The sequence below is a fragment of the Gracilinanus agilis genome, chromosome 5, assembly GCF_016433145.1.
Source record: "Gracilinanus agilis isolate LMUSP501 chromosome 5, AgileGrace, whole genome shotgun sequence".
Classification (NCBI taxonomy): Eukaryota; Metazoa; Chordata; class Mammalia; order Didelphimorphia; family Didelphidae; genus Gracilinanus; species Gracilinanus agilis.
The window spans coordinates 235,961,738-235,984,579 of record NC_058134.1 but is presented as its reverse complement, the minus strand read 5'-3'; the positions used below and the strand labels follow the sequence as shown (position 1 = coordinate 235,984,579).

The window sequence follows — 22,842 nt, the reverse complement described above, 5'->3', positions numbered from 1 at the left end:
CACCCACCCCCACCACCCACCCCACCCCCGCCTTTGCTGCACCCAAAGCCGGTTGCCATGGAGGGACCTGCTCCAGTGCATTGCGCTCCACCTACACCCCAGTGCACTAGTTCCTTCATGCCAGCCTTTTAAGTTGTTTTTGGTATATGTGCTGCCAAAGTGAGCACCTTCTAAGTTGTTTTGGGCTGAAAAACTACTTCACCATGTCTTTTTATGGGTTATATTGCTCCAGAATTCATAGTTTTTTGGAGGGTAATTTGGTAGAGATCAGATGGGTCTGTATATCTTCTCTATTATTTTGGTTCCATCCAAATAAATGTCCCTTGAATTGAATTATAAGATGAGCTGCTAGTATTTTCCTACCTATTCTTTTTATAGCTTAGCTCTGTCACCTCTTTCCTGACCAGTCTCACCTTAATTGATCTTCCTTCAAACTTGTATGGCATTTATTTTCAATTACTCATTTGGGCCTTTATCATATAGTATTATATATGGCTCTTTAAATAGTTTTTCTCTATTCTTAACTAGAGTGTAAGCCTCTTGAGAAAAAAAATATCCTCATATGTCATTTTTTAAGAACCCTTCCCTTCTGGTTTAGAATCAATACTGTGTAGAGGTTCCAAGGCAAAAGAGTGTTAAGGACTAGGCAGTGAGAGGTTTAAATGACTTGCCCAGAGTCACCCAACTAGGAAATATCTGAGGCCAAATTTGAACCCAGGACTTCCTGTCTCTAGGCCTGGTCCTCAATCTATTGAGCCACATAACTGCCCCCATCCCTCATTTGTTTTTATCTTCCATTGGACTGAATACTAGCACCTATGCTGTACAAATAGATGGTAAATATTTATTTAATTGATGAATAGATAATGTTATCTAATAATTTGTTAAATAGACTCACTGGGTCCTCAATCTAGCAGGGCTTCTTCCTGAACCCTAATTGATTATTCCACTCATCTCAGCAGCTGTTCTAAACATCTAGCTCATTCCCACTGACTGGGAACTGAAGATTTTCTTGGGTCCCCTTTTTCTTTTTAAAAACTCTACAACTTCCATGGGAAAAGTTATCACCTTTATGCAGATGACTTCTAAATTATAGACTTATCTTCTGACCTGCAGTCCTCTCTTATAACTGCCTTTTGGACATTTCAAAGTGGATGTCTCATAGGTAACTCAGATTCCTCTTGTCCAGAATAGGATTAATTAATTACCTTTCTCCTCAACTTGCTCATCTTTTGAATTTTCCTGTTACTGTTGAGGGAACCATCAAATTCTTCTAATCTCTCAGATTCACTAACCTTGAGACACTGTCTCTTCTTTACCCCCCTATATGACCAAATAGTTTTTAAATCTTGTAGGCTTCCTCTACAATGTTTCTGCCATAGGTCTTCTTCCTTCTCTTGCCTGGACTTTTAATAGTCCTTTACACTCCAATCTGTCCCCTCTACAGCTGCCAGAATAACTTTCCCAAAGAACTGTCTGACCATGTTTATGGCATTCAAATTACTCAGTACATTTTGTTGACTCACTACTCTAGGATCAAATACATACTCCACTAGCTCAGAAAGCTCTTCATAATCCATCTTTTCTTGCCTCTCAAGTCTTGGCATTCCTCATGCTCCTCTGTCTACTCTGAGGTACAGCCATGCTGCCTTAAATGCCATGGATGACTTGCAACACTCCATTTATCACCTCCATGCTTCTACACTGTTGCTTTGCCTGGAATATTTTTCCTTTTCACCTCCACCTCTTGGAATTCCTTCTTCAGACTCTTTACTGGTCTGTCTTTTCCTCCTGTATCCTTACAACTGCTAATGTCTTTCCTACAGAGCATTTGCTTTATACCAAAATTTGAATGTTTTGTAAATGTATACATGACATTAGAAAATATAAGTTTCTTATGAGTCAGAAGTGTTTGACTCTTGTCTTTGTATCCCCAGTCCTTAATACAGTGCTTGGTGTATAGTAATCACTTAGTAAATGCTTGTTGGTTTTATTTTTAAATATGATGTTACTAATTTTAGTTGTTAACATTAAAGAATCCCACCAGTTGCCCCACATTTCATGGTTTTCTGTTTTTCTGAACTTGAGAGTGGGGTTATTTAGAAATTTTATTCTCTAGGATGCCTTGTAAGTATTTGGTTTTCAGCTGTTATCAGTGATGTTTGATTTATATGTTATTTAACCGGCAGGACAACAGGAAACAGAGGGAGAATCGGGGACTTCTGTCAATGAGGTAGTCAAACAGCTGGAAAAGCAGGCCCTGGAGGACAAAGAAAAAGAGGATGACGATGAAGGTAGGAGTATGTATGTGTCTGTGTGAGAGATTTCATCTGTGTCTAATTTCAGTAGCTGCAAAGTGATAAGAGGTTTGGGCAGCTTTTAGGTGACTTAATCTAGATGTTTATAAAGTATTTTATAAACTTGAAAAACCTATGTAATATCAGATAATCATCTAATTTAAAGTAAATCTCCCTATACAACATGCAAAAGAGCCGTTATGTGAGATATCTCAGTGATGGGCATTATAACATAGTAGAAAAGACATTCAACCTGAGGTTGGAAGGACCTGGGTTAGAATCCTGATTCTTCCATATATTAAACTATGTGAGTATGGAAACATCTCTTGACTAGTCTTTGGGCCTTGATTTTATCAGACACATTCAACCTGAGGTTGGAAGGACCTGGGTTAGAATTCTGATTCTTCCATATATTAATTATGTGAGTGTGGAAACAAAATCAATAGAGTCATGGAAGGATTCAAAGGTGTGTCAACAAGTAGGGAGATATAAATATATGATATAGAAAAAGGAAGGAAGGAGAAACCACTAGGGCTCTGGGAATTACCCTCACAGATGATGGAGCTAGGATCTCTGTGAAGAAAGATGCTTCCTGATGGCCACAGAATAATGATGATGGACCATAGACCAAGGGGAGAAAAGATAAGTCACAGTGCCTGTCTTCACTAAGTTAAGAGACACCAAAACTTTTGTTATTATTACTTTTGTTGTTCAGTCATTTCAGTTGTGTCTGAGTCTTTGTAACCCATTTGGGATTTTCCTGGCAAAGATACTAGAATGGTTTGCCATTCTCCAGCTCATTTTACAGATGAGGAAACTGAGGCAAACAGAGTTAAGCGACTTCCCAAAATCAAAGTCAATCTGAGGCCACAATTGAATTCAGGTCTTCCTGACTCTAGGCCCTGCACTCTTTCCAAAGTGCCACCTAGCAGGCCTTATTATTACCGAAGGTCGCTTAGGTAGCACCAGACATGAAGGTAGAGCATTAGACATGAAGTCAGGAAGATCTGATCTCAAATCTAACTTTGGAACTTTGGGCAAGTCACAGCCTCTGTCTGCCTTAGTCTCTTATAAAATGGGAGTAATCCCACCTCACAGGATTATTGGGAGGGTCAAATGAGACAATATTTATGAGAAACTTTGCAAACCTTAAAACCCTGCCTGGGGTAAAAGATTTATTTAACCTTCGATTCTCTAAGCAACTCTGAAGTTTTTAGGTTGTAAAGAAGGTATACGCTTAGAGCCTTTTAACATTAAAATTCAATATAAATATGATCTTTTACAGTGATTAAAGCGAAAGATTTAAAGTGATTTTGTCTAATGTTCCTTTTAGATTAATCTATCAAACCTTTTTGGTCACTAGTGTTTAGAGTTGGAGCTCCTTGGTTTCGATGTCAAAATCAGTCAACACATTTTAAGAATGCCCAGTGTAATGCAATGCATTGGGCTAAAAGTTGTAGGAAGTAAATACGGAGAGGTAGGTGATGGAATAAGTCAGAAGCTTGAGGATGGATTTCTTCTTTGCCACTTACTGTGCAATTTTATTCAAATCTTAGAGTTTAGGTTTCCTTCTCTGAAAAAATTTCCCCATTTTACATAGTCTCTAATTAGTTATTTGTTATTTACCTCACAGGATTGTCTTGAGAATCAGATGAAATAATGGATGTGGTAAGGTTAGAAACATACAGTCTCTTACTACTGTTATCAGACAGCTTTTGCTATCAGGGTTTATGGTCTCTCATTGACCAGGGGACATTTTATTCATGAAAAGTACAGGTGCAATAATCTACAACCATAGTATAATCATTTAAAAATATGTACATATTTTTAACATTACTGACCTTCTTAATAAGTGCTCTTTTAAGTGCTTATTATAGTCAAGACACTGGAAAGTTCTAAGAACACAAAGGAAGTGAATACAACTCCTTGTCCTTAAAGAGCTTGCATACTAACAGTAAGCAGTCTTACACCTAAGTGGGTATATACAAGATACAACAAAGTAGATAGCAAAGGGAAGTGCCAGCAACTTAAAGAGCAGCAAAGATCTTCTGAGAGTCTGAGGTGAGGAGGGAGGGGGATTCAGAACAAAGGATAGAGTATATTGTCAGGAACAGCAAGCAGGATGCTATGGCTACAATTTGTAGGAGCTTGTAATGTGTAAAGAAAGGTAATGTTGTAAACAGCTTTAAATACCACACAGGAGAATACAGGTTTGATTTTAGAAGTAAAAGAAAGAGTCAAGTTTATTGAGTAGATTTAGTAAATTCCCATATCTGATCAAATGAAGTTCAGTGAAATTTATTAAAAATAAATGGCATTTCCTTATCTGAATACAATTGCCATTCTACCTCTTTCTCTACTTGCAAACCCCAAACCCTGTATTTTGCCCTCAGCATGACCTCTAGGACCTTGACCCCTAGTTCTTACCCAGCCCATCAGCTCTGCACAGGCACCATTTACCTCTTTTCCCTACCTTGACTCCTGTAGGAATCACTTCAACTCTACCACATTCCTTTCTCTTGAGCCCCTTCTCCCCGGTTCTGGCCATGGTTTTGACTTTCTAAACCTCATCCTAGCATTTTTTCCCCTTCTCTTGCTTTTGCTCCCACTTGGTGCTGAGTGAAGCTGGAGAAAATCACAGAATTGTCCTGTTTGGGTGGGCCCACTATAAATTTTTGTCCCTACTCTCAACTGGCCCTTACTGACTCTCTAATTGGCTTACTGTCCCAATCACTACAGAGGCTTTTCTAGACTGTCTTCCCTCTTCAAATCTCTCATAGTTTCCCCTCCCCTCACACTGTCAACTGAGAACCTTGCTACATATTTCACTGAAAAAATTGAGGCCATTTGCTGAGACCCTCTCTTCTCTTTTCTCATTCCACACCTTTCAGATGCCTTCTGCCACCACCTCTTCTTTTACTTGTTTCACATGAAGGATGTCCCTTCTCTTTGCGAAGGCAAACATCTCTGTACTACACAAATGATCCTATTCTGTCCTTTTTTCCAGCAGATTGCACCCTTTATTTATTGCCCCAACCTATTCCTTAACTTTTGCCTTTCACTGTCAACTTCCCTACTGCCTGTAATGTCCATGCGTCTCTTTTGTGGCTAAACTGAAGTCATCAATCTGTACATCCACATATTTTCTTGTTAATTTCTTAATCCTCTGCAGTCTGACTTTCAACTTCATCATTCAAGGTCACCCAGCTAGTGAGTGTCTGAGGCCAGATTTGAAATTAGGTATTCCTGAATCTAGGTCTGGAGCTCAAGCCCTATGACTTCCCAGGGTATGAACCTAAGTTAGTAGAATCAGGGTTGTTGGTGCCTTTGATTAGCAATAAGGACATTTTGGGGGAAAGATAATGAATTCCATTTTGGAATGTTTCTTATGGGCCTTCATTTTATTTTTATATTTTTATTTATTTTTAAAATATTTTTCCGTATTTATATGATTTATTTTCTTTCCCTCCTCCCCAGAGCTGACAAGTAATTCCACTGGGTTGTACAAATGTTATCACTTGATACCTATTTCCATAGTATTCATTTTTGCTATAGAACAATTTTTTAAAGCCAAAACCTCAAATCATATATACCCATATATATGGAGGTCATTCCAGTTCACATGGAATTCCTCCAGTTCTTTATTCCTTTGAGCACAATAGTATTCCATCACCAACAGATAGCACAATTTGTTCAGCCATTCCCCAATCGAAGGACATTCTCTCATTTTCCAATTTTTTGGTGTGCAGTCTTTTAAAACCCTTTCAGCATCCTTCCAAATTGCCTTCCAGAATGGTTGGATTAATTCACAACTCCACCAGCAATGTATTAGTGTCCCACTTTTGCCTCATCTACTCCAACATTTATTATTTTCCTTTACTGTCATATTGTGGGCCTTCATTTTAAATATCTAATAGGCACTTGGTGATGTGGTATTGGAGCTTTAGAAAGAGATGAGGCTAAAGATCTGAGAATCATATACATAGAGATATGAGCCTAACAAGTATAGGGAATAAAGTCTCCAGGAGAGATCCTTGAGAAAACCCCACATGACAAAGTTAAAAGTGAGCTTGCGTGGATGGAAATCCAGAAAAGAAGACTGGGGAAGAGCAGTCAGGTTAGGAGATGTTGAGATAAAGAATAAAAAACCTGAGAGGGCTTAAGAGAATGTGTCTAGGAGAAGGTGATCACCAATGCCCAATGCTACAGAAGTCAAGAAAGGGAACTTAAGAGATCATCAGTAATTTTGGAGAGAGAAATTTCAGTTGAATGTCATTTCAGGAGCCAGATTAAAGAGGGTTTAGATAAGAAAATATTTTGTCTTTTTGCAATTTAATACAGTTTTAAATAAAAAAAATAACAATGAACAAATGATTGCCTCTTTGATATCTCTTTCTTTTCCTCATTGTGTGGGGCTTCTTTGCCCTGATCATCCTTGCTACTTTCCTTTTGTGGAATATCCCTTAAAGCTTTTATTCTCCCCACTCAGAGCCATTCACTGGACTCTTAGATAGCTGGAAATGAGCATACAATTAATTTCTTTTTACCAATTATTATTTGGTTCCCCTGAAATGTTCTATCCAGCCCCTCGACATTATTCCTGATCTCATGAATACACTGAGTAGGATACAATACAATGAAACTTCCAAAGAGTTGCCTTAGAAACAGACTGACAGATGAGCATTTCCTTTCCTTTGGCCCCTCTCTTTAAAAAGTTTGCCCATCACTGGACTTATTGCAATAGCCTAATGGTGGGTCTGCCTACCTCAAATCTCTCTTCACTCCAATCTATTCTTCGTTTAGTCACTAAAGTCACTAAATAATTTTCTTAAAGTGCAGGCCTCATCATATTACATTACCTCACTGCACACTATCCCTACAATTTGAAAACTCCAGTGGCTCCCTGACCCTTCTAGGATCAGATCCAAAATGTTCTATCTTATATTCAAAGCTTTTCATAATCTAGTGTCTTCAACGCCCCACTTTTCCAGTCTTACCACATTTTACTCCCTGCCATGTCCTCTTTGCACCAGTGACAGTGGCTTCCTGGCTATTCCACAAATGAGAGGCTTCATCTCTTGGCCTCAGGCATTCTATCTGGCTGTCCTCTCTGCCTGGTATGCTCACTTTTATTCCAACTACTGTCCTCCTTGGCTTCCTTTAAGCCCTAATGAAATCCCACCTTCTATAGGATGCCTTCTCCAACCACCTTAATTCCAGTGCCTTCCTTCTGTTATTTCCCATTTATCCTTTTTATTGCTCACTTGTTGTCTCCCCTAAATTAGTGAACTCACAAAGAGCAGAAACTGCTCCCCTCCCCCCTTTTTGATATCTCCAGCATTTAGTCCAGTGCTTGGCTCACAGCAGGAAATTAATAAATGTTTATTGATTCATTGACTCTAACCCAATATAGAATTTTTTATTATTGAAATTTGTTCAAAGAATCTGCTGATTAGTATGTGTGATATTTGTGTTATCTTTTGGTAACTATTAATAGTCATCTATTTAGCAAACTCCTTCAAAGACTCATGGTAGCACATGGTAACTTTTTTAGCAAAAACTTGACCAACATCTTCTCAATTAGAAAGTCTTTGACCAGCAGGCTGTGTTTGTTATTTGAACTTTAACTTGATGATATAGGACTGATTGTTTAAAAGGGTTAATTTGTTGCCAAAGAGAAGTCTAGTAGAATTGAGATGAAAAAAAAATTTAATGGTTTGGTATTAGTGTGAATCCTAAATTCATTAGATTAATTTATACAGATTTATGAAACTTTTCTATTACATATTGGTTATCAATCTGGTTATTAATCTTTGTTCTTGACTTAATTTCTGAATGATCATATTCTTTATTTTTGTTCTCCTCAGTTTACGTGCAGTTATTTGCCATGTCATTCTTCCTGGCAGTCCCTCAATATAAATCAGTTTTCACTGGATTCTTTTGCTAATTTTTTATTCCATAGAAATCTCTTAAATAATAACAGTTATAAAATTCACACAAAATAAATTATTTTTTATTTTTTTAAACCCTTAACTTCTGTGTATTGGCTCCTTGATGGAAGAGTGGTAAGGGTAGGCAATGGGGGTCAAGTGACTTGCCCAGGGTCACACAGCTGGAAAGTGTCTGAGGCTGGCTTTGAACCTAGGACCTCCCATCTCTAGGCCTGACTCTCAATCCACTGAGCTACCCAGCTGCGCCCTCCTTTACTTTTTAAAATTCAATCTGTAAATCTTTTTTTCTTAGATGGGGATGGAGATGGAGATGGAGCAGCTGGAAAGAAAAAGAAAAAGAAGAAAAAGAAGAAAGGACGTGAGTTTCAGGTTTTCTTTTTTTTTTTAGATAAGAATTAAGCAGTTGACTAATGGTGCTGGAAATTTGTGCTGGTCTAGAACTGCAGTAATTTAGTGGTGAACATTACTTCCCGTGGCACATATTACAGCAATAAGATCACACACCTCATGGTGTGTTTGATGCTTATATACAGCCTCTCAGTAATCCTTCATTGAAGACCTTCTTGTGTCATTGCTGGCTTTCTTTTTTTGGACATTCTGTAGGTGCCAGAGCAGCATTTTGGCTATTCATCTTGTTGGTCTGTATTAAGGAAATAATGTTAAGTTTTGCCTAAGGTAAAAACTTAGTGAAATTAATAACCCCATAGCATATCCTTTTGGATAACAATGTTGTTGGTGGTTTGTTTTTTTTTGATACTATTGACTTTATTGTCAAGTTTTTAAGTTGTGCCCCCCCCCATCTATAAAAAATATTTGAACATATGTTCTAATTTATATGTATTATTTCTAAATCACATACAGCTACTAGTATTGTTGATTGTAACTATTGATAAGCTACAAAACATACAAAAATAGAAACTAAAGAGAATGCAAGATGAAATATAATTTTAAAAGTTGTTATTGGCTAAAAAAATTGCCCTCACTAAAATGATCAATACTTAGTAATATTAATGGGAGGAATGTGCTTAATTCTTTTAAATAATCTTGAGTTCATCGTGATGTAGCATTTTGAATGTTCTAGTTCATAGCTTAAGGGTTTTTTGTATAATTTGGATAATTAATACATTTTCATTTTCATTAATGTAATTTGTTCTTGTAAAGCAATAAAATAATGCCTTTTTAAAATGGTTTCTAAAAATCTTTGGAGAGATTTAAAAAACAGACTAGACCAATGATGGGCAAACTTTTTAGAGGGGGCCAAAGGAAAGGAAATGCTATCAGTCTGTTTCTAAGGCAACTCTTTCGAAGTTTCATTGTATTGTATCCTCATTGTATTCGTCAGATTAGGAATACTGTCAAGGGGCTGGATAGAACATTTCAGGGGGCTGCCTCTGACCCATCACTGGAATAGACAATTTCATTTTCAAGTTTTTTTAATTGTTGGGGATTTGAAAGTTTTTATAGACAGCATGTAATTTTTGGCAACAAAAACATAATTTTTCAAGATGTCTTGCCATTGCTAATTTTTTTTTTTAACCCATAACTTCTGTGTATTGGCTCCAAGGCAGAAGAGTGGTAAGGGTAGGCAATGAGGGTCAAATGGCTTGCCCAGGGTCACACAGCTGGGAAGTGTCTGAGGTCAGATTTGAACCCAGGACCTCCCTTCTCTGGGCCTGGCTCTCAATCTACTGAGCTACCCAGCTGCCCCCACCATCGCTAATTGTGATGGCTTTGTACTATCATGAGCTGATCTCTCAAAGCACAGTTTACATTTGGCATATACGGTTCATTGTTAATGGTGGATGTAAAGCCATATTTCTGATAATCTTACCAATAATTTAGAATTTTTTTGCCTTAACTTCTTGTCATTTTTGATTAACCCCAGGTCACACAGCTCACTAGAGAGAGGTATTAGTCGTTTGTTTTACTTTGAATTATGGCTGAAAGAGTTTATAGGTGGAGGAGAAGAAGTGTAACCTCTGCCTTTTTCTTGAATTCTTCTAGTGCAGGGTTTGGCAACCTTTTTGGCCGTGAGAGCCATAAACGCCACATTTTTTAAAATGTAATTTCGTGAGAGCCGTACAGTGCTCACAGTGCCGCTCCTGTAACAGCGCGTGAAAAAAAATGGACTTCATGGCTCCTGCAGAAAGAGCCATATCTGGCCCTCAAAAGAGCCAGACATTGCCGACCCCTGTTCTAGTGGTTTGTCTGCAATCTGAAGTTTCTTTGCAGGATTCTTTTTAAGGTACATTTTCATGTTGTGAAGGCTAGCTTAATTAAGATAATAAAATCTCTGAATCTACTTAAAACAGATGCATATAAACTTTAGTACAGAATAATGAAATGTACTGAAAGTGAGTGAATGAGGGTGCTACCTTCAACTCCTCCATATTAATGAAACTTCCCACTCTTGCCTCAAGATACGTTATGAGCTATATGTGACAAAATAACAGTGTCAACCAGACTAAATATTGATAGCGTTTAATCTTCTAGGATTAAAAAGTACATATAGAATTTCTAATATATTTTCTTTCTATACCCCAATGGATTGTTTGTATTCTGGGGTATATGCACCTTACTTTGGATTAGAGGATAAAGAATCCTGGGCTGTAAATCTGGAAACCAGCTTCACTAATTTAGCTATATGACCTTGAGCAGATTATTTGAATAATTTCTTTTTCCTCATCAGTAAAATTTAGTAGGTTGGGCAGGTCTAAAGATGTAAGATTCAAATTTTTTTTTTTTTTAAAACCCTTACCTTCCATCTTGGAGTCAATGGGCTCCAAGGCAGAAGAGTGGTAAGGGCTAGGCAATGGGGGTCAAGTGACTTGCCCAGGGTCACACAGCTGGGAAGTGTCTGAGGCTAGATTTGAACCCAGGACCTTCCATCTCTAGGTCTGGCTCTCAATCCACTGAGCTACCCAGCTGCCCCCAAGATTCAAATTCTTATTAAAGAACTTGGAGGAACTTATAGAAAACATTTTTGTTAGATTTCTGGATGATATACTGAAAAAGGAAAGTTAAGGTACTGGATGACACTATTTGGAGTTAGAATATTTCTAAAGATTTGAAGGATTTGAGGAACCTATCTTATACCAGTATACCATGATGGAAACCATTCTTAATAATAGTTCTGGTAGTACAACACTAAGGAACGTTAGGCTCATAGGATGTAGAACTGTAAGGGACTTTAGAGATCATCTGATCCAAGGGTTCTTTATTTTGTGTGTGTGTGTGTGTGTGTGTGTGTGTGTGTCAGCGTCAGCATTTGGCATTGTCTGGTGAAACCTTTCTCAGTATCTTGTTAAATGTATGAAGTAAAATACTTGGGTAAAAAATGCCAAGGAAACTAATTATCTTGAAATAGTTATCAAAATAAACAAGTTTGAGGACTACAAATGAAAATCTCTTGATCTAGTGTATCATATTTCTTCCGTTCTTAACTGACAGACAGTAAAGTAACCTGGATTTAGAGAGATTACTGTTTAAGGTCACCTAAGTCATGAGTTTATTTAAACATGACTGTTTAAACAGTCTCATTTTTATATTGTGATACTTTATGACTTCAGTGTGAAAGTGGGCCTAGAGAGGATGGCAAAAAATGCTGAAATGCTTATTATGTAACTGGCCAGGCTTGAGAGAAAGAAGCCAAAATAGTCTTTGATTCAGAAACCTCATCCTTTTATATCATAAATATTTATTTCTAGAAGACAGGTGGAAGATGACCATCGAAAGCACCGAACATCACAAAAATACAAAATGGTTAAATAAAGCAAGCATTACCAATAGGTAAATATGTCAGCAATATCAACACAGACCATTAGCCAGTTAGAGTTAGTATCATCACAGTTACTAGGGAATTAGAAGATTGAAGATGAGAAGTCACTGGAAACAATTGCAGCTTTAGTCTATCTTATTCAAATTAGCTGTCAGTGATGGTCCACAGTGGGAAATGACAAAAAATATTGATCTTAATTGTCACCATTTCTGGCAAAAATCCAGTTGCTATAAAACAGTTCTCATGAGGAAGCCAAAAGCTGCTCAGATTAATGACAAGTGAGGCATAAAATGAGGAAAACACCAAAGGTGTTGGTGGCTGGTAAGGAGAATGGCTTGTATATGTTCCAGGTGTAAGGATTCCCAGGTAGATATTGAGAAGATATTGTATGTGAATCATACTGACTTGAGAATATTGCAGGCCCATCTTAATGTTTATTCAAGAGACTGATTTTATAAGTCATTCAGAAAAAATTAATAGATGAAAGTTGACTATTAACTATATTGTGGATTGTCAGTCTTTTAAGTCAGTATTTGTTATTTATATTTATTTGTTAAATGTACTGCAGGTGGACATTGATTTTGCATTTAACATTGAGTGGGAAGACAGAGTGGTGATTGTATTAGTGGATTAAAAAGTTTTTTTAAATACATAATTTCATGCATTACTTTTAAAATTGTCCTGTTTGTGGTTGCTTGTGAACTACTTCTGTTCTTTGTATTTTTTAAAATGTTACCATAGCCCTCAGGGGAATTCCCTATTGCTACTTTCCTCATCCACAATGAAAAACTGAGAGAAAGGAAAAAACCCTTTCTACCAAATAAATACAGTCAAACAAAGCATATCTATACAGTGACCATATAAAAAAATCAATCTGCCCTTCTGTACCTAATGTCCATCACCTTTGCAGGAGGTAGGTGTTGCTTTATTCCAATTCAGATGCCTTTCTCTCTTGTTTTCTTGTTAGTGTGCTATTTTTGACTGACTGTTAGGGAACCTTACATTTATTGCACTGCACAAAGTGCAAGATATGATCTTGTTTGACATTGATGACATTTTTGTTTGAGTTACAACTTTTATTTCCATTTTTTAGAGATGAGAAAACAGACACCCCCCAAAATATCAAGGCTGCAATTGAACCCAAACCTTCTTATTCAAAGTACAGTACTAGGGGGTGGAGCTAGAGAGGGAATTTAATGCAATATCCATATGTCTTCTTAACAAAGAATGTTCTCTTGAAAAATTGTAAATCACATTACACTTTAAACACATAGTATGAACATATTTCGTAAAGTTAATCTTTAACCTGCATTTTGTTTTCTATGAATCTGACTTTAAGTGTACTCTTTTACATTTTTAAACCCATAACTTCTGTGTATTGGCTCCTAGGTAGAAGAGTGGTAAGGGTGGGCAATGGGGGTCAAGTGACTTGCCCAGGGTCACAAAACTGGGAAGTGTCTGAGGCCGGATTTGAAGCTAGGACCTCCCGTCTCTAGGCCTGACTCTCAATCCACTGAGCTACCCAGCTGCCCCTAAGTGTACTCTTTTAGACAGAGTTGGGTGACTTATTTCAGGTAACTTACTCAATGACACTAACATAGAATTCTTGGATGAAGCATGCTTTCTGTTGGCTGCATCATGCTGTGCTTCAGTCTGTTAGTTTTATTTCTAGTCAGGCTCTATCTCTCTTGCATTTCTTACCTTAAATAGGATGAAAATAGGAACCCATGGCTGATTGTCCCTTCTCACTTAAGTTGCTGTACTGTGTGAGATCCAAAGGATGTCAAAAAGGGCCCAGGGAGGGGGCCTGCTCAGTAGGTGGCAGTCTTGGGTAGATATGAAGTATAATCCTTCATTTGTCTTCTACAGCGAAGGTGCAGACAGACCCACCCTCAGTGCCCATATGTGACCTGTATCCCAGTGGTGTGTTTCCAAAGGGCCAAGAATGCGAGTACCCCTCAACACAAGATGGGTGAGTAACACGTTTGATTTCAGACAGCCCCTGGGATTTTGTTGGCTTAGGGAGCTCCAGATGAGGAATGTCCTCCCACAGTTTCACAGTAGCATTGTCTGTATAGCCTGAAGCCATAGCTTGCTGGGGCACTGTGAGCTTATGTTACTTTTTCCCAGAGTTACCCAGCCTGTCAGAGGCTGGACTTGAGAGGCCTTATCTCCAGGGTTAAGTTGAACCACTACATTACACTATCTCACATATCTAAACACTATTTATCTCAGGTGGAATTGCAATGGGGGTCAAGTGACTTGCCCAGGGTCACACAGCTGGGAAGTGTCTGAGGCCAGATTTGAACCTAGGACCTCCTATCTCTAGGCCTGGCTCTCAATCCACTGAGCTACCCAGCTGCCCCTGTATACCCAGGTTAAAGTCATTCTTCACAACCTCAGATTTGGAATGCGGTGAGGTGATGTATTTTGCTTTTTATTTTTAGTTTAGTTATAACTTTTTTTTCCACATATAAAAAACAATTTTTAACATTTGTTTTCTAACATTTTGAGTTCTGAATTCTTTCCTCCCCTCCCTCTGAGACTAAGCAATTTGATGGAGATTATACATGTGTTATTACACAGGACAGATTTCCATCTTTGTCACATTAAGGAAGAGGACACATAAGTGAGGTGAGGTTTAAGTGTGACTCAGTACTTTTTAAAATACTGCCCATTCCCAGTTAACCCTAATGGGACACCTTGAAATTCACTGCCAATGTCTCAACTTTAATTCTTAACTGATTCTTCATATAGGCCTGTAGTGGTGGTGCTAAAACCCTGAAATGACCAGGGCAGAAGTGAGTTAGAAATTAGATAACTTGTTTTTATGCATCTTCTTTGGAGTAAATGATACTTAGGATCATTTCTCCTTCCCAAGAAATGGTACTCTTGAAATCTGGCACTTTACCCCTTTGTTAAATATTTAATGCCAGCTACAGTGCACTTTGCTGTATTTGAATACAAAGATAAATAAAATATTTGACCTTTTCTTCAGCAAGCTTATAGTCTCCTATACTTTTGTCCTTTATGAAAGCATTAATTTGCATTTGTTATACACTGAGAAGTGCAGGCATGCCTTCTGCTCTTAATTGCCCAGATCTCTAAAACTGATAGGCAGTAAAAAGTTCAAACTGACCATAAGATAAAGGATTTCACACTCGTTTTGTGACTGGACACAATTTAGGATTTAAACTAAATTTTTTTGGCAAAGGTATTTATTATCTGTTATTCAACTTTGTGGCATCAGTATTTAGCTTTTGACTTCCTAGGAGTGAGACTGATGGCCTGCTGAGGGCAAGAAAGTTAGCTCTACCCTAGTAGTTGTGATTTCTACCTCTCCCTTGGAACAAGGTTTTGGGCCTTTTGAGGAGGACTAGATTGATATAGGACTATCAACTCTCCTATGCCTTCTTTGAGCAAGTGTATAGGGTTGATACTAGAGTCCTGACAGACAAGGAGATCTTCACTTCCTGAAGGAGCAGTCCTTCTCTGATGGTCACAGAATTCATTTTATTGCACCTTTGCTCCAATATAGTTTTGCATTAGCCCACTACCCAACAGAAACCTTGCATCATTCCACAAGCAGATATCTGGTGCCCTCCTTGTGCTAGGCACTGAGCTAAGGAGGGTGTGGTACAACGGGAGAAGCTTCTAAGGCAAAAGAATCACTTAGCTTTTACCGTAGGGTCCATTATTCAGTCTGCAACTGCTAGCCTGAGATTCCCTTCATGGTGGATTTTCATGGGAACAGGGAACAAGCACAAGCTTTGGGGGGGGGGTCTCTAATTCCTAAAACTTGGGGTTCATCAAATCTCTCTAGGCCACGAGTTTGGAGTCTCTAGATTCCACATCGACACAGTCCTACTTTCTTGGAGCTTATATCTTTTTTTTTTTTTTTTTAAACCCTTAACTTCTATGTATTGGTTCCTTGGTGGAAGAGTGGTAAGGGTGGACAATGGGGGTCAAGTGACTTGCCCAGGGTCACACAGCTGGGAAGTGTCTGAGGCCGGATTTGAACCTAGGACCTCCCGTATCTAAGCCTGGCTCTCAATCCACTGAGCTACCCAGCTGCCCCCTTGGAGCTTATATCTTAATGGTGGAGACAACACAGGAACAGACACATATATGCCAAGTAATCAGACAAAAGAAAAATACAGAAATGGGTTGGGAGGCATTTCCATATTGGGGAGCTGGGAGAGGTTAGTGAGGAGGCTTTAAAGGAAGTTTAGGATTCCATTCCATGCATGGGGAATAGCCTAAGCAAAGACACATAGAAAGGGGATGGATGGGAGCACCACATACGTGTAAGAAACAGCCACAAGACCAGTTTGGACCAAAGAAAAAGTGCATGAAAGGGAATGGTGTGTAATCATTCTGAAAGTTAGGTTTGAGCCAGGTTAGGAAGGACTTTAACCAACAGAGGCATTTGTATTTGATCCTTAATGTAACAGGGAGCCAGTGGAGTTTATTGAGCTGGAGAGTGACTTACACAAGACCTTAAGTATAAGGCCACCGACAGTTTATATAATTATATCACAAAATTAGCAGTAGAATTCCAGTCCATCAGTGAACATTTATTAAGCACCCACTAGATGCAGATTGCATGACTTGCGAGCCCTCCCCCTCCATTTTAACTCTGTAGAATGTCCCCATTTCAGATGTATATATTCAGGCTACTTGTCACTCACCATTGGCAGATCTGCATACCCCTGCAAAGTTGGTTTCTAATTTGTAGCTCTTCCTGGGTAATGTAACTGATTTATATGTTTTGTAAATCATGGCTTTCCTTGCAACTACTTCGCAGTAATGTAGATGTGACCTCCATTTCACCTATAACCGAATTATTACAAAACTTAATTCTCAGAAAATGGGGGACCAAGTTGCAGGAATACTCTATGGCGCTAGCTCATCTAATTAACCTGCCCTAGTAAATTTGGTATGTCAGGGGTAGCAATGTAAATAATAAGCTATTTCTTTTAGAATAGATAAGGGTACTAGAAAGACCTCAGGTCCCTCTTTGTTCTCTTTCTTTAAATTTTTTTTTCAAATATATCTAAAGAAGGTTGAATAAAGGATCTCACAGTAAAGCATGAATGATCAGTCAGATAATCAGATTGCCAACAACCTAGACCAGTGTTGGTGAAAATTTTTGAGATCTCGTGCCCAAACTTCACCCTCAAGCCGCCTGTGAGCCCCCCCAAATTACCCCAGAGAGGGGAGGGAGGAAGTGCTCTCATTGGGCTGCTGGGCAGAGGGGCAGGGCATGTGGAAAATGTCCTCAGGTGTGGTGGAGTAGCACAGGTGCCATGCATTCGCCAATATGGACCTAAAAAAAAAAAAAAAAAAAAAAAGGTTAGACTGATTTTTTTTTTTTTGTTTATCATTGCCCAGTAACCTGCCACCCTTTCTCACACCCACACCCACCCACCACCACTAGATGTATTCTTTCTCATCCTTATTGCCCAGTGGTAGATGACAGCTAATTTGTCATTTTTTGACACATGTAACAGTTTGTAAAACAGGCACAGGAATTCTGGATGGCCTATCATCATGGGATAGCTATGTTCACTCAGGTTAGGAATAAAAAGAGTTACAAAATGAAAACCTCTGTTTCTTCTTAGTGGTTTTTTGTGCTATTCAAGAGATTAGGCTTGATGTTGACTCTCACCTGTTAACTTGCCTATTTTATCAGAGGACTTTGATAATTCACTTAAATGGAACAAGTTTTCTGCTTTTTTTCATAGCTAGTACTAAAATATATTTGTTTCTGGATTTTTTGTGGAATATGAATTGTAAAGTAAAATTAAGAAACAGGGACATCCTAATGATGATCCCTGCTGTGTTCCTTACTCTTAAGTAACATGGTATAGTGAATATCTTGAAATCTGCCCTTGCTTCTGGAAGATATAAAAAATATACAAGCTGATGAAGAATCATTATTACCGAATATTTTCCCATGGTTACATGATTCATGATTTCCCCCCTTACCTCCCCTTCTCAGAGCTGACAAGCAATTCCACTGGGTTATACATGGTGTTCAAAACCTATTTCCATGTTATTCTTATTTGCGTCATCTTCTAATATCAAAACCCTAATCATATCCCCATCAAACTACATAATCAATCCTATGTTTTTCTTCTGTTTCTGCTCCCACAGTTCTTTCTCTGGATGTGGATAGCGTTCTTTCTCTTAAATCTCTCAGAATTGTCCTGGATCCTTGCATTGCTGCTAGTACAGAAGTCCATTACGTTCAGTTGTACCACAGTCTCTATGTACATTGTTCTTCTGGTTCTGCTCCTTTCACTCAGCATCAATTCCTGGACCTCTCTCCAGTTCACCTGGAGATCTTTATCACTTTGAAGTATTCTTTCAAGCACAGGAGATCTCTTCTAAAATCTTAAAAGCCCTTAGATTTGTTAATTGATTTGCAGTTGTGACAGACTCTTCCTGACCTCATTTGGGGCTTAATATCTTGGCAGAAATACTGGAGTAATTGCCATTGCCTTCTCCAACCTATTTTACAGATGAGGAAACTGAGGAAAAGAGTTACGTGACTTGTCCAGGGTCACATAGCTAGTAAGTGTCTGAGGCCAGATTTGAACTCAAAAAGATGACTCTAGGTTTGGTGCTCTGTCCTATCCACTGTACCACCTAGCTGCCCAATTAAATTACTTACATTTTTTTTTTCATTTTTATTTTTATTTTGAATATTTTCCCATAGTTACATGTTTCGTGTTCTTTCCCTCTCCCCAAACCCTTAGCCGATGCACAATTCCACTGGGTTTTACACGTATCATTGGTTAAGCCCTAATTCCATATTGATAGTTGGGCTAGAGTTATCATTTAGTGTCTTCATCCCCAATAATATCCCCATCAGCCCATGTGTTCAAGCAGTTGTTTTTCTTCTGTGTTTCCACTCCTGTAGTTCTTCCTCTGGATGTGGCTAGTTTTCTTTCTCATAAGTCCCTCAGCCTTGCTCTGGATCCTTGCATTGCTGCTAGTAGAGAAGTCTGTTATGTTCAATTGTACCACACAGTATCAACCTCTGTGTACAATGTTCTCCTAGTTCTGCTTCTTTCACTCTGCATCAATTCCTGGAGGTCATTCCAGTTCACATGGAATTCCTTAAAAATTGATCATCCAGTTTATAAAAATGAGTCAAGGATATGAATAGGTATTTTCCAGATGAAGAAATCAAAGCTTTTGATAGGCATGTGAAAAATGTTCTGAAATCACTTTGGTCTAGAGAAATGCAGATTAAAACAACCCCGAAGTACCTCGCCTATCAGATTGGCTAACATGACAGAAAAAGAAAATGATAAATGTTGGAGGGTATGTGGGGAAATTGGGATGCTAATGCAGTTGCATTGGGAAGTAATATAACCACTCAGGAGAGCAGTTTGGAACCATGTCTAAAGGCGTATAAAACTGTTGACCCACCAATACTAGGTCTGTATTCCAAAGAGATTTAAAAATAAAAAGAAAATATTTATAGCAGTTCTTTTGGGGGTGACAAAGAATTGGAAATTGAAGAGATGCCAAAAATATATGGGGAATGGCTGAACAAGTTGTGGTATGTTTTATTGAAATACATTATGCTAAAAGAAATGACAAGCAGGATGCTTTCCAAAAATTCTGGGAAGACTTACATGAACTGAGGCAAAGTGAAATGAGCAGAACAAGAAGAATATTGTATACAGTAAAAGCAATATTTTATGATTAGCTATGAATGAGTTGGCTATTCTCAACAATATGATGATTCTCCAAATGTACCCATCTCCAGAAAAAAAACTGATGGAATCCGAATTTAGATCAAAGCATACTTTTTTTACTTTTCTTATTTTGCATATGTGTGTGGGGATCTGTTTTCTTTCACAACATGACTAATATGGAAAAAATATTTGGCTTAACAGCACATATGTAACTTCTATCAAACTTTTTGCCTTCTCATTGTGGGGGGAGGGAAAAGAGGAAGAGAATTTGGAACTCAGAATTTTAAAATATTATTTTTATGTGAATTTGACAAAATAAATATTTAATTAAAAAAAGACTATCAATCATCCATTTTTAGGGTAACCTCAGCATTTTTATTGATAATCTTTTATTTTAAAATCACCATTGTTCTCTCCCACCTTCTTCCTGAGCCATTCTACTTACGGCAAATAAGAGGGGGATGGTGAAGCAGTTCAACTAACACATTAACCTAGTCCCAATAGTAGATGAACATTTCATACTCATAGCCCTTCATCTCTGCAAAGAAGGGAGTCAGGTCCCTTCATCCTTTCTTTACCACTCTTAATTTTTAATGACATGGTGTTCAGTTCGTTGTCTCTGTTTACATTATTATAAGGCAAGTGTTAACCATTCCCTGATTATGCTATAAATCTGCTTCTGTTTCTTATTGCTATTTGTTTTTCAATTTCTTATGAAATGATTTTCATTAAAATACTTCACCAGAGGATATGGCAAAATTGGGACATTAATGCATTGCTGGTGGAGTTGTGAACTGATCCAACCATTCTGGAGGGTAATTTGGAACAATGCTTAAAGGGCTTTAAAAGACTATCTGCCTTTTGATCCAGCCATAGCACTGCTTGCATTATACCCCAAAGAGATCGTAGATAAACAGACTTGTACAAAAATATTTATAGCTGCGCTCTTTGTGGTGGCAAAAAATTGGAAAATAAGAGAATGTCCTTCGATTGGGGAATGGCTCAACAAATTGTAGTATCTGTTGGTGATGAAATCCTATTGTGCTCAAAGAAATAAAGAACTGGAAGAATTCCATGTGAACTGGAAAGACCTCCAGGAATTGATGCAGAGTGAAAGGAGCAGAGCCAGAAGAACATTGTACACAGAGACTGATACTCTGTGGTAAAATAGAACGTAACAGACTTCTCTACTAGCAGCAATGCAAGGAACCAGAGCAACGCTGAGGGACTTATGAGAAAGAACACTATCCACATTCAGAGAAAGGACTGTGGGAGGAGAAACACAGAAGAAAAACAACTGCTTGAACACATGGGCTGATGGGGATATTATTGGGAATGTAGACACTGAACGATAACTCTAGCCCAACTATCAATAATATGGAATTAGGTCTTGATCAGTGATAAGCGTAAAACCAGTGGAATTGTGCGTTGGCTGGGGGGGGGGGGGTTAGGGGAGAGGGAAAGAACATGAAATATGTAACTAGGAGAAAATATTCAAAATAAAAAAAAAACACCTTAATTTAAATAAATAAATGGAAAATGCTTCGCCAAAAGTACTACCCCCTTAACCTTTCTGTTACATAACACTGTTAGTCACCCCTTCTTGAGACTCTCCTACTGTTCCATAGGCTTCTCCTTACATGGGTTTTCCTCTTAGTCTGATGGTTCATTTTAATTCCACTTCTTCCTTTGGCCCCCAAAATGTTGGTGTTTCTTAGGGTTCTGTATTTATCTGTCACAACACTAATATTTCTTATAGGTAATTGCTTTTTCCTGTAAGTTCTCTGGATTCTTCCCAAATTTCCTGGTTATTGCTTTATGCTGATACTATTTTTACCTCAGTGCATCCTTCTGAAGAAGAATACTTTCTAATAAAGATATGCCATGAGCAAAACTTATCACTGTGATCTTTAGTCACTGGAATTTCCCCAGGAGCTAGTGATTAGAGGATCTGTACTATTTCTCAAGAGATCAATCTTTTTAAGTGCGTAAATCAGAAAATACATTTTTAGCAGGTGGTAATTGTGTCTAAACTATGCTATTTAAGGCTACATTTGTTTGCTTAAGTTCATTGCTGCCTTTTTGGAAGATAATTATTGATTCCTTAAGCACAAAGGTCAAGTTTCTTTCATCTGTTAAAAATTGAGAGGGCTAGAGTAGACAGCCCATAAAGTCCCTTCCATCTCTAAGAGTGTTGGTTCTAGGAATTTAAGTTTAATTAGGAAAGAGTAGAAAGCTTTTTAGAAGTTGAAGCTATAATATTATAATAGGGGTTTAAAATGTCAATAATAGTTTTGCTTTAAAAGGCGTACAGCAGCTTGGAGAAGCACAAATGAAGAAAAGAAAGCGCTAGACCAAGCCAGTGAGGAAATCTGGAATGATTTTCGGGAAGCTGCTGAGGCACACAGACAAGTGAGGAAATATGTAATGAGCTGGATCAAGCCTGGGATGACCATGATCGAGATCTGGTGAGTCTAGAGGCCTTGGAGAAGTGCTGAAGCACTGCCTCCCCTGGGATCTGCAGAGCACTGGCAATAAGCATAAGACACTGGTGCTCTAAAGAAAACGTGGACAAGGACAGCTGTTTTAGCATGACTGAGCTTACCTGTGACAAGGGATGGCTGTGATAGGGCAAGCAAGTTCATTGAGAAGTGAGAGTGATTTTTTAAGGCCAATAAAAACGTTTTGGGAAATCTTGACAGTTACGTTTCTAAAAGATAGTTCTATATGCAGTTTACTTTGATTATATTCAGTTTTAAGGATACTTCTCTCTTAAGTTCTCGGGTATGGTTAGGGTGATATTGAGAAAAGATAAAAGGGTTGAAAATTGTCAGTCTTTTTTCCCTCCCGTACTTTCTATCTTAGAATTAATACTATACATTGGTTCCAAGGCAGAAGAGCACTAAGGGCTAAATAATAGGGGTTAAATGACTTGCCCAAGGTCACACAGCTAGGAAGTATCCGAAGTCAGATTTGAACCCAAAACCTCAAGAGTTTGAAACTGACTCATTCTGTATTGTAGGGTACTTTTCCTCTGCATTTCCTACTATTTTAAAGGCATGGGGGTAGTGTTTTTTCCTTTTTTTTTTTTTTTTTTTTTT

The 22,842-nt window shown here is 38.1% G+C and overlaps 1 protein-coding gene across 1 annotated transcript in view; it reads left to right on the top strand.

Annotated features, from left to right (window-relative positions):
* The window catches only part of METAP2 (methionyl aminopeptidase 2), a 41,404-nt gene that overhangs the window by 12,669 nt on the left and 5,893 nt on the right, over nt 1-22,842 (top strand). The window contains 4 exon segments of the mRNA XM_044679163.1: nt 2,190-2,294; nt 8,541-8,606; nt 13,896-13,998; nt 22,048-22,209. Coding sequence (XP_044535098.1) covers nt 2,190-2,294; nt 8,541-8,606; nt 13,896-13,998; nt 22,048-22,209 — 436 coding nt within the window.